The sequence below is a fragment of the Oncorhynchus keta genome, chromosome 10 (genome assembly GCF_023373465.1).
Source record: "Oncorhynchus keta strain PuntledgeMale-10-30-2019 chromosome 10, Oket_V2, whole genome shotgun sequence".
NCBI lineage: Eukaryota > Metazoa > Chordata > Actinopteri > Salmoniformes > Salmonidae > Oncorhynchus > Oncorhynchus keta.
This window is the reverse complement of record NC_068430.1, coordinates 27,026,231-27,039,022: the sequence shown is the minus strand read 5'-3', so window position 1 is coordinate 27,039,022 and position 12,792 is coordinate 27,026,231. Positions and strand designations below refer to the sequence as shown.

General features: G+C 44.2%; 1 protein-coding gene across 1 annotated transcript in view; it reads right to left on the bottom strand.

Annotated features, from left to right (window-relative positions):
* LOC118388443 (protein FAM107B-like) overlaps nt 1-1,853 on the bottom strand; it is a 53,422-nt gene extending 51,569 nt beyond the window's left edge. Inside the window, exon 1 of the mRNA XM_035777533.2 lies at nt 1,499-1,853. Coding sequence (XP_035633426.1) covers nt 1,499-1,522 — 24 coding nt within the window. The 5' untranslated portion in view covers nt 1,523-1,853. The remainder of the gene's footprint in view (nt 1-1,498) is intronic.
* Between the last annotated feature and the right edge of the window lie 10,939 nt (nt 1,854-12,792).

Sequence of the window (12,792 nt, the reverse complement as noted above, 5' to 3'; positions counted from 1 at the left end):
GAGGAATGAGTCAAAGGTAGACGTGGGGAGGTTAAAGTCGCCCAGAACTGTGAGAGGTGAGCCGTCCTCAGGAAAGGAGCTTATCAAGGCATCAAGCTCATTGATGAACTCTCCTAGGGAACCTGGAGGGCGATAAATGATAAGGATGTTAAGCTTGAAAGGGCTGGTAACTGTGACAGCATGGAATTCAAAGGAGGCAATAGACAGATGGGTAAGGGAGAAAGAGAGAAAGACCACTTGGGAGAGATGAGGATCCGGTGCCACCACCCCGCTGACCAGAAGCTCTCGGGGTGTGCGAGAACACGTGGGCGGACGAGGAGAGAGCAGTAGGAGTAGCAGTGTTATCTGTGGTGATCCATGTTTCCGTCAGTGCCAAGAAGTCAAGGGACTGGAGGGAGGCATAGGCTGAGATGAACTCTGCCTTGTTGGCCGCAGATTGGCAGTTCCAGAGGCTACCAGAGACCTGGAACTCCACGTGGGTCGTACGCGCTGGGACCACCAGGTTAGGGTGGTCGCGGCCACGCGGTGTGGAGCGTTTGTATGGTCTGTGCAGAGAGGAGAGAACAGGGATAGACAGACACATAGTTGACAGGCTACAGAAAAGGCTACGCTAATGCAAGGAAATTGGAATGACAAGCGGACTACACGTCTCGAATGTTCAGAAAGTTAAGCTTACGTAGCAAGAATCTTATTGACTAAAATGATTAAGACACATGCATGCATCCCATGCTGCCCTAGTAACCCTCTGGGAACCCCAGCTGTCAGCTCACATTCGGTGGCTCCATGGTGTCAACACACCCCGATCCACACCCTTAAACAGGCGTGTCCCACCCCATAGCTCAAATATTTGTGAATGCAGCAGTGTGCATACTCTGTTGGACATTATATGCCTGATCAACAGCCAACAATGAGGTTCCCTGGATAATGAGAAACCTCTGGAGTATTTGCAGAATTTACATTCTCTATAAATGCCTTCATACCCAGCATTATGCACAGTTACATTCATGCATGGCTGTGTGATGGGAAACAATGGGAAGGTCAAGGTTGGTAATCCTGCCATTCAAACCGCTAATATGACAAGTGTCAAGACAAAGTAATACAAGTTGTTATGTTCTATGTGAAGTTCAGCCAAGTGATTAAGTTATGTTGTTAGTCTGTAATGTCCACAGTTACCATACACTGAATATAGTATTATTGTAAACAGACACAAGTGTCTCTGTCTATTTTAAGCCAAAAGGTGTTCTTGGTTCTTTATGAGTCTTCAAATAAATCCTAAGTATTCAGCAAATTAGATAACAGCTTAGTTATAAGTTGTACTCTAGCACAAAGGCCCACTCATGTGACTCCCCCTTATACCTAAACTACACCATCAACAGGTAAATAAATAAATATGCAAACATATATATGGTTAACAAGATGTATTTGGGCAGTATAGTATGACAAATGAACAGTGTTGAACAGCAACTCCAACCTGTCTTAGAATAGGAAGCCGACTTACCTTCTTTGAATAAGATGCCCCCATACTGCTGGATGTGCTGGTCGCTCTACTCCGTATGCCTGCTCAGGTGTAGCTCCTCTAAGTCCCTCCACTCCTCTAGGCAGGGCCAGGCTCCAGGCTCTCCCTCAGCTCAGCTCTGCTCTGTCCACCCTTCCTGCATGCTCCAGGGAGGGGGCAGATGGACGGGGGCGAAGAGGAGCCTCCAAGCTCTCCCTCTGGCACCGTGACAACAACAGACAGGGGTGCTGTACTGTACTCCAGACAATACTAGTTTACAAGGTGTTCCTTAAGACTGGCTGTCCTGGCTGGTTGAGGAGGGATCCATAACGCCACAAATCAAATCTCAACTATTGCAAGGTCATGCTATGAGTCAGATTGTATAAAGAGAGGGAGAGAAAGAAGGCTGGGTAGTGTGTGTGAGAGAGGGAGAGAGAGATAGGAGTGTGTGTACTGTATGTGTGTGAGTGAGGGGAAGGACTTCTGAGCATGGCCATTGTAGAAGAGCTGACCCTTTTCAGCCACCTGTTGCTGGCTGACTCCCCACTCTTAGCGGACTTAAGGACAGAAGGGGGATTATGGTAATTGGGCCTGACAGAGCAGGAAGCCAGGAAGAGAGCACACTGTGTCATGGCTGTCACTGTCACCAGTCACCACCCTGGCTACTTTCAGGAGCTGGACAGCACTGGGCTGGACGGACTATACCTAGGTGTGTGTGTGTGGGGGGGAGTTTCTAGCTGTTTATGGTCTTTTTGTCTTCTCACCTTCTCAGGCTCTGCTAGGGCTGCATTTCATTCCAGAAAGTTGCTCCATCGCTTATGTCCTTGCTTACTCCCTTGTCCCTTGTTCACTGAATGAAATACAGCCCTGGGTTCTGAGTGTCTTCCCTTTCCCTGTTTTGGAATTTGGCCACTAGCAGCAGATGCCACAGATTGGGCAAGCTTATGAAATCACAGAGGGCTAGCTCTGCAGACACAGCTAAGGCAGCCCACAGAGAGTTCAAAGGCCACCTTTGGTTTGGTTCACTCCTACTGTACACACAATGTCTTTGTTCTTGTTCTCATTCCCTTACTCCATCTTACTTGCTTTCCTAAGTTTACATGTAGCTCTGAAACTTTAACTCCCAACTTTGCTTCTACCATTTGCTTAACAGCCTCTAGGGTAAGACAGGTGGAGAAAGAGAAGTCCCTTTGTACATTATCTATCAAAGATTATAGATGATGTACAATCAATAGATTTATTATACACAAGTATTCTAAAATCATACATCAATTCTAAAATGATAAATAAACTGATAGAGTTTAAGTAAACTAGAAATAGACATCAACAAGTAATATTTTACATATCAAATAATGAGGACAGCTCTGTAAAGGAACTCTTCTGTGCAACCATCATATTCCTTACTCTCTGCTCCTCCTCGGAATGCAGCCTCCCACCTCCACCACACCTGGCCAGCCATCATACACATTTGTCTCAACATTGTTCTTCACAACCTATATGGAGGATGTACACCAACAAACAAGACAATGTATGATTAACTGACACAAAGTGGATACAATTAGCTTTTTTTCAACTTTATAACCTTGAAATGAAAAGTACATTCTTACTGTACCTTCTCAAAGGGGCTCTGTCCATTCATATCACCTGCTCCGACAGTGACAGTGATTTTGTCTAATTGGGTTGTTAATGGGATGCTGGTCAGAAAAGTCCTTTTAGTCATTCCCGATCCAGAGTTGGAGTTACTGTGAAGGGTTGGGATCAATTTCATATCAATTAAGTCAATTCAACTTACTTTGACGCTGGATCTTCTGAGGCCACCAGAACAATTATTTGGAGTTTAATATCCCTCAGGAAACACCAACGAGTCCTCACCTAAATGCAGGAAGCATTTTTTTATGCATGGTTTTACAGTGCACTATTTACCGGGTACCTGCGAATTCCAATGTAAAATGTTAATTACCTAAAGCTTATTTCTTTAGGATGCACCAAAATAGTACCAGGAAGTAACATTGTATTTTTTTATTATGTTGAATTCCTGTTTATATGCAGAGACCAGAGGCACTTACTTTCAGAATATATGTTTACGGAATCAATCTTTTCAATCTCCCCACTCACCTTGAAAGAAACAAACAATTTGAATGAACTTACTGAAAAACTATTCAAAAGTTGTCAAAGTGCCTTTAAGTGTCTTTAAAGTGTATGCCTTTTCTATTACATAGAAGGGCTTCTATAATGAAACTCACCATTCACAAGGACAATATTCAGCTCAACCATGATGTTGTTGTAAACGCTACTCGTGCTGCTAAAATGAATAAAATGTGTCACATTGAGCACACTGTTTAAAACTGTACAGTATATATTTCCAGACTGTGTCCCAATACTTTGGAATACTGTAGTATCCTTTCCCTGTGCTGCTCCCTTACGGAATGGGTGAGTGGCCTTGACCTTGAATTATATTTGATTGTTTAATTCATTTTCAGATTAGAAGTCATGCAGAATGAGAGGCAAGAAAAGTCAGCTAGTTAAGACTGTTAAGACTGTTAGGGCACAGCCTCTTACATATACATATTTAGACTTTCTATTCAATTGTAGTAATCTCTGCTATCTCAGTGCAACAGACTGGGCAACCATGTCACATAGTGAGTTTCTACTGCCATCTGTAGGCTGTGTGCTCAATTCAGCTCTTTCACAGACACTGCAGTTAAATTGTGACTCCTTTCAGGAAACTAGGCGTATGTCGCACGTCACTACTTCACAAGAGTGGCATTTGAACATAAATATTGTTATTTATTTTATTTTTCTGGCAGAAATGCCTTCTGGAACATGTGAACGTTCAAGTGCCTTAATAACAAACTTGTGTTTCATCCATAAAGACAAAAAAAGACAGGAACCTTCCCGCAAGCCTTGATTGGCTGTGATAATGGATGGGCTGGACATGACGGGAGATGAGTTTGGATTGGTCTGCCATGTAGCATGCTTCTGTCTATAATGTGAGCTATTCAGTATGTGTTGACAGTCCTTTCTACCACGCCGTTTTTGAAAGATATAACATTAGCCATTGAGAACTACAAACGTTTTGCTATTTTTTCTCAACAATATTGATGCCCTGATTTAGCAGGCACTATCATCGAATAATGTCATTTTTTAAATAAAATATACACTGCTCAAAAAAATAAAGGGAACACTAAAATAACACATCCTAGATCTGAATGAATGAAATATTCTTATTAAATACTTTTTTCTTTACATAGTTGAATGTGTTGACAACAAAATCACATTGATCAAATGATCAATGGAAATCAAATGTATCAACCCATGGAGGTCTGGATTTGGAGTCACACTCAAAATTAAAGTGGAAAACCACACTACAGGCTGATCCAACTTTAATGTAATGTCCTTAAACTAAGTCAAAATGTGGCTCCATAGTGTGTGTGGCCTCCACATGCCTGTATGACCTCCCTACAACACCTGGGCATGCTCCTGATGAGGTGGCCAAACTCCTGGACAGTCTGTGGTGCAATGTGGCATTGGTGGATGGAGCGAGACATGATGTCCCAGATGTGCTCAATTGGATTCAGGTCTGGGGAACGGGCGGGCCAGTCCATAGCATCAATGCCTTCCTCTTGCAGGAACTGCTGACACACTCTAGTCACATGCTGACATCTAGTCACATGAGGTCTAGCATTGTCTTGCATTAGGAGGAACCCAGGGCCAACCGCACCAGCATATGGTCTCAAGGGGTCTGAGGATCTCATCTCGGTACCTAATGGCAGTCGGGCTACCTCTGGTGAGCACATGGAGGGCTGAAAAGAAAAAAGAAAGAAATGCCACCCCACACCATGACTGACCCACCGCCAAACCGGTCATGCTGGAGGATGTTGCAGGCAGCAGAACATTCTCCACGGCGTCTCCAGACTCTCTGTGGACGTTGGGCCCTCATACGACCCTCATGGAGTCTGTTTCTGACCATTTGAGCAGACACATGCACATTTGTGGCCTGCTGGAGGTCAATTTGCAGGGCTCTGACAATGCTCCTCCTGCTCCTCCTTGCACAAAGTTGGAGGTAGCGGTCCTGCTGCTGGGTTGTTGCCCTCCTACGGCCTCCTCCACGTCTCCTGATGTACTGGCCTGTCTCCTGGTAGTGCCTCCATGCTCAGCACACTACGCTGACAGACACAGCAAACCTTCTTGCCACAGCTCGCATTGATGGGACATCCTGGATGAGCTGCACTACCTGAGCCACTTGTGTGGGTTGTAGACTCCGTCTCATGCTACCACTAGAGTGAAAGCACCGCCAGCATTCAAAAGTGACCAAAACATCAGCCAGGAACCATAGAGGGTAGTGGTTAGAGCGTTGGACTAGTAACCGGAATTGTTGCAAGTTCAAATCCCGAGCTGACAAGTTACAAATCTGTCGTTCTGCCCCTGAACAGGCAGTTAACCCACTGTTCCTAGGCCGTCATTGTAAATAGGAATTAGTTAAATAATGGCCTCTAATGTGAATCCTTAAAGAGATGGGGCTAATACTTAAGAGTGTGTGAACGATGCTGAATGGGTGTAGACAAAGAAGAGCTCTCCAGTAGGTGTACCAAAATATTCAATGGCCATTTTCTCAAAAGTGGGGTTACAAGTTTATCAACTTTCAAAGCAGAATTACTTTTCCATTGTTCCTCAACTGCAGTGTATGATATACCATTTTCTATCTCTGTCTGTACTTTTATCTAATGTAAAATACACAATTTCAAATTTTGCTAGGAATATTTGCCTGAATATTTGCCTGACTTACATGCCCAAAGTAAACTACCTGTTACTCAGGCCCAAAAGCCAAGATATGCATATAATTGGTACCATTGGATAGAAAACACTTTGAAGTTTGTGGAAATGTTACAATAATGTATGAGACTATAACACAATTGATATGGTAGCCATAAATCCAAATGAAAACCAACCAGAATTTTTTGGGAGATTCCATGCTCTTTCAATGGAAAGCTATGGGTCCTATGCAATTCCAGCTCCCTGATTGCAATTCACATGGCTTCCACTAGATGTCCATAGTCTTTGTTCAAGGTTTCAGGCTTGTTTCTTCCAAAATTAGGAAGAATTTTCAGTTTTGCGACGAAGAGGACGCGCACTTGCTAATTTTACTTTTCTATGGAACATACTTCTTTCTGTATAAAATATTATAGTTTAATTACACTTTAGGGTACCTGAGTATTAAATAGAAATGTGGTTTTACTTGTTTTAATAAAGTTTAGCGGTAGCTTTTTGGATTCCTTTGTCTGCATGTTGAACGAGTGGATTACTGAAATCGATGGCGTCAACCTAACTGACTTTTTGGGAAAAAAGAAGGATTTGATCTAACAAAACGACCATGCATATTGTAGATGGGACCCTTGGGATTGCAAACAGAGGAAGATTTTCAAAAAGTAAGTGATTATTTAATCGCTGTTTGTGATTTTATGAAGCCTGTGCTGGTTGAAAAATATGTTGATGTGGTGCGCCGTCCTCAAACAATCACATGGTATGCTTTCGATGTAAAAGCTATTGTAAATCGGACAATGCAGTTAGATTAACAAAAATTTAAGCTTTTAACCGATATAAGAACATGTATGTTCATAAATGTTTAATATTATGATTTTTTTATTTGAATTGCGCACCCTCAAAATTCACCGGATGTTGTCGACTGGTGTTCCGCTGACGGGATGCCTAGCCCTAAGAAAATTGAGGCAGTCACTCACAATTGAGATGTGTGCTCAGTTCCAAAATGACCTGTTCTCAGTACCTCTCACCCGTAACTCACATCTTGCCATCGAAGCAGCCCACACTTCTTACAAGAAAGGCAAAGTGAGCTGGTGTGCATTCACTTTGAATAGCACACTGGGTTCACGATTGTTCAAATCACATTTTATCTGTCACATACCCTGAATACAACAGGTGTAGACTTTTCGGTGTAATGCTTACTTACGAGCCCTTTCCCAACAATGCAGAGTTAAAAAGTAAGAAAAGACCAGGAAATAAACTCAGCAAAAAAAAGAACGTCCCTTTTTCAGGACCCTGCCTTTCAAAGATCATTTGTAAAAATCCAAATAACTTCACAGATCTTCATTGTACAGCGTTTACCACTGTTTCCCATGCTTGTTCAATGAACCATAATCAATTAATGAACATGCACTTGTGGAACGGTCGTTAAGACACTAACAGCTTACAGACGGTATGCAATTAAGGTCACAGTTATGAAAACTTAGGACACTAAAGAGGCCTTTCTACTGACTCTGAAAAACACCAAAAGAAAGATGCCCAGGGTCCCTGCTCATCTGCGTGAATGTGCCTTAGGCATGCTGCAAGGAGGCATGAGGACTGCAGATGTGGCCAGGGCAATAAATTGCAATGTCCATACTGTGAGACGCCTAAGACAGCGCAACGGTGAGGCAGGACAGACAGCTGATCTTTCTCGCAGGGGCAGACCACGTGTAACAACACCTGCACAAGATGGGTACATCCGAACATCACACCTGCAGGACATATACAGGATGGCAACAACTGTCCGAGTTACACCAGGAACGCACAATCCCTCCATTACTGCCCAGGCTGTCTGCAATAGGCTGAAAGAGGCTGGACTGAGGGCTTGTAGGCCTGTTGTAGGGCAGGTCCTCACCAGACATCACTGGCAACAACGTCGCCCATGGGCACAAACCCACCGTCCCTGGACCAGACAGGACTGGCAAAAAGTGCTCTTCACTGATGAGTCACGGTTTTGTCTCACCAGGGGTGATGGTTGGATTCGCGTTTATTGTTGAAGAAACGAGCATTACACTGAGGCCTGCACTCCAGAGCGGGATCGATTTGGAGGTGGAGGGTCCGTCATGGTCTGGGGCGGTGTGTCACAGCATCATCGGACTGAGCCTGTTGTCATTGCAGGCAATATCAACACTGTGCGTTACAGGGAAGACATCATCCTCCTTCATGTGGTACCCTTCCTGCAGGCTCATCCTACCATGACCCTCCAGCATGACAATGTCACCAGCCATAATGCTCGTTCTATGCGTGACTTCCTGCAAGACAGGATTGTCAGTGTTCTGCCATGGCCAGCGAAGTGCCCGGATCTCAATCCCATTGAGCACGTCTGGGACCTGTTGGATCGGAGGGTGAGGGCCTGTAACGCATTCCCCCCAGAAATGTCTGGGAACTTGCAGGTGCCTTTGTGGAAGAGTGGGGTAACATATCACAGCAAGAACTGGCAAATGTGGTGCAGTCCATGAGGAGGAGATACACTGCAGTACTTAATTCAGCTGGTGGCCACACCAGACACTGACTGTTACTTTTCATTTTGACCCCCCCCCTCTTTGTTCAGGAACACGTTATTAAATTTCTGTTAGTCACATGTCTATGGAACTTGTTCAGTTTGTTTGTTGTTGACTCATGTTATTTAAGTTCATCCAAATATTTCCACGTTAATTTTGCTGAAAATAAACAGTTGACAGTGAAAGGACCATTTCTTTTTAGGGAGGTGAGGCAATAAATAGCCATAGTGGCAAAATAATGACAATATAGCATTAACACTGGAGTGATAGATGTGCAGATGATGATGTGCAAGTACAGATACTGTGGTGCAAGAGAAAAAATAAATAACAATATGGGGATGAGGTAGTTGTGTGGGCTATTTACAGATGGGCTGTGTACAGGTGCAGTGGTCGGTAAACTGCTCTGACAGCTGATGCTTAAAGTTAGTGAGGGGGATATAAGTCTCCAGCTTCAGTGATTTTTGCAACTCGTTCCAGTCATTGGCAGCAGAGAACTGGAAGGAAAGACGGTCAAAAGAGGAGTTGGCTTTGGGGATGACCAGTTGTCGGAAGTTTACATACACTTAGGTTGGAGTCATTAAAATGAGTTTTTCAACCACTTCACAAATTCCTTAACAAACTATAGTTTTGACAAGTCGGTTAGGACATCTACTTTGTGCATATAAGTAATTTTTTTCAACAATTGTTTAGACAGATTATTTCACTTATCATTCACTGTATCACAATTCCAGTGGGTCAGAAGTTTACATACATTAAGTTGACAGTGCCTTTAAACTGCTTAGAAAATTCCAGAAAATGATGTCATGGCTTTAGAGGCTTCTGATAGGCTAAGTCTGGTTCATCATTGGGAGCAATTTCCAAATGCCCGAAGGTTCCACGTTCATCTATACAAACAATAGAAGGCAAGTATAAACACCATGGGACCACGTAGCCGTCATACCGCTCAGGAAGGAGACGCGTTCTGTCTCCTAGAGATGAACGTACTTTGGTGCGAAAAGGGCAAATCAACAAAAATAGAATTGGGGGAGGCTTGCAAGCCGAAGAACACCATCCCAACTGTGAAGTATGGGGGTGGCGGCATCATGTTGTGGAGGTGCTTTGCTGCAGGAGGGACTGGTGCACTTTACAAAATAGATGACTCCATGAGGGAGGAAAATTACGTGGATATATTGAAGCAACATCTCAAGACATCAGTCAGGAAGTCAAATCTGGGTCGCAAATGGGTCTTCCAAATGGACAATGACCCCAAGCATACTTCCAAAGTTTTGGCAAAATGGCTTAAGGACAACGAAGTGGCCATCACAAAGCCCTGACCTCAATCCCATAGAACATTTGTGGGCAGATCTGAAAAAGCGTGTGCGAGCAAGGAGGCCTACAAACCTGACTCAGTTACACCAGCTCTGTCAGGAGGAATGGGCCAAAATTCACCCAACTTATTGTGGGAAGCTTGTGGAAGGCTACCCAAAACGTTTGACCCAAGTTAAACAATTTAAAGGCAATGCTACCAAGTACTAATTGAGTGTATGTAAACTTCTGACCCACTGGGAATGTGATGGAAAATAAAAAGCTGAAATTAATCAATCTCTACTATTATTCTGACATTTCACATTCTCAAAATAAAGTGGTGATCCTAACTTACCTAAGACAGGGGATTTTTACAAGGATTAAATGTCAGGAATTGTGAAATACTGAGTTTAAATGTATTTGTCTAAGTTGTATGTCAACTTCCGACTTCAGCTGTATCTGCTTGAGCGCGTGCTTCTAGTGGGTGTTGCTATGGTGACCAGTGAGCTGAGATAAGGCGGGGCTTTACCAAGCAAAGATTTATAGATGACCTGTAGACAGTGGGTTTGGTGATGAATATAAAGCAAGGGTCAGCCAACGAGGGCATACAGGTCACAGTTGTGGGACTTTGGTGACAAAACGGATGACACTTTGATTGACTACATCCAATTTGCTGAGTAGAGTGTTGGAGGCAATATTTAATTGACATCGGCGAAGTGAAGAATCGATAGGATAGTGAGTTTTACACCTACTTCCAGCGTCGACAGAGATGGACGCCTCGCTTCGCGTTCCTAGGAAACTATGTAATTTTTAAAACTTTTTTTACGTGTTATTTCTTACATTAGTACCGCAGGTCATCTTAGGTTTCATTACATACAGTCGAGAAGAACTACTGAATATAAGATCAGCGTCAACTCACCATCAGTACGACCAAGAATATGTTTTTCGTGACGCGGATCCTGTATTCTGCCTTACGAACAGGACAACAGAAGGGATCCCTTGCAGCGACCCAAAAAAACGACTCCGAAAAAAGACTCCGGAGACGGGCACACCATGCACCACTCCCTAGCATTCTTCTTGCCAATGTCCAGTCTCTTGACAACAAGGTTGATGAAATCTGAGCAAGGGTAGCATTCCAGAGGGACATCAGAGACTGTAATGTTCTTTGCTTCACGGAAACATGGCTCACTGGAGAGACGCTTTCCGAGGCGGTGCAGCCAACGGGTTTCTCCACGCATCGCGCCGACAGAAACAAACATCTTTCTGGTAAGAAGAGGGGCGGGGGCTTATGCCTTATGGTTAACGAGACATGGTGTGATGAAAGAAACATACAGGAACTCAAATCCTTCTGTTCACCTGATTTAGAATTCAAATGTAGACCGCATTATCTACCAAGAGAATTCTCTTCGATTATAATCACAGCCGTATATATCCCCCCAAGCAGACACATCGATGGCCCTGAACGAACTTTATTTAACTCTTTGCAAACTGGAAACTATTTATCCGGAGGCTGCATTCATTGTAGCTGGGGATTTTAACAAGGCTAATCTGAAAACAAGACTCCCTAAATTTTATCAGCATATCGATTGCGCAACCAGGGGTGGAAAAACCTTGGATCATTGTTACTCTAACTTCCGCGACGCATATAAGGCCCTGCACCGCCCCCTTTTGGAAAAGCTGACCACGACTCTATTTTGTTGATCCCTGCCTACAGACAGAAACTAAAACAAGAGGCTCCCACGCTGAGGTCTGTCCAACGCTGGTCCGACCAAGCTGACTCCACACTCCAAGACTGCTTCCATCACGTGGACTGGGATATGTTTCGTATTGCGTCAGATAACAATATTGACGAATACGCTGATTCGGTGTGCGAGTTCATTAGAACGTGCGTTGAAGATGTCGTTCCCATAGCAACAATTAAATCATTCCCTAACCAGAAACCGTGGATTGATGGCAGCATTCGCGTGAAACTGAAAGCGCGAACCACTGCTTTTAATCAGAGCAAGGTGTCTGGTAACATGACCGAATACAAACAGTGCAGCTATTCCCTCCGCAAGGCTATCAAACAAGCTAAGCGTCAGTACAGAGACAAAGTAGAATCTCAATTCAACGGCTCAGACACAAGAGGCATGTGGCAGGGTCTACAGTCAATCACGGACGACAGGATGAAATCCAGCCCAGTCATGGACCAGGATGTCTTGCTCCCAGGCAGACTAAATAACTTTTTTTGCCCGCTTTGAGGACAATACAGTGCCACTGACACGGCCTGCAACGGAAACATGCGGTCTCTCCTTCACTGCAGCCGAGGTGAGTAAGACATTTAAACGTGTTAACCCTCGCAAGGCTGCAGGCCCAGACGGCATCCCCAGCCGCGCCCTCAGAGCATGCGCAGACCAGCTGGCCGGTGTGTTTACGGACATATTCAATCAATCCCTATACCAGTCTGCTGTCCCCACATGCTTCAAGAGGGCCACCATTGTTCCTGTTCCCAAGAAAGGTAACTGAGCTAAACGACTACCGCCCCGTAGCACTCACTTCCGTCATCATGAAGTGCTTTGAGAGACTAGTCAAGGACCATATCACCTCCACCCTACCTGACACCCTAGACCCACTCCAATTTGCTTACCGCCCAAATAGGTCCACAGACGATGCAATCTCAACCACACTGCACACTGCCCTAACCCATCTGGACAAGAGGATTACCTATGTGAG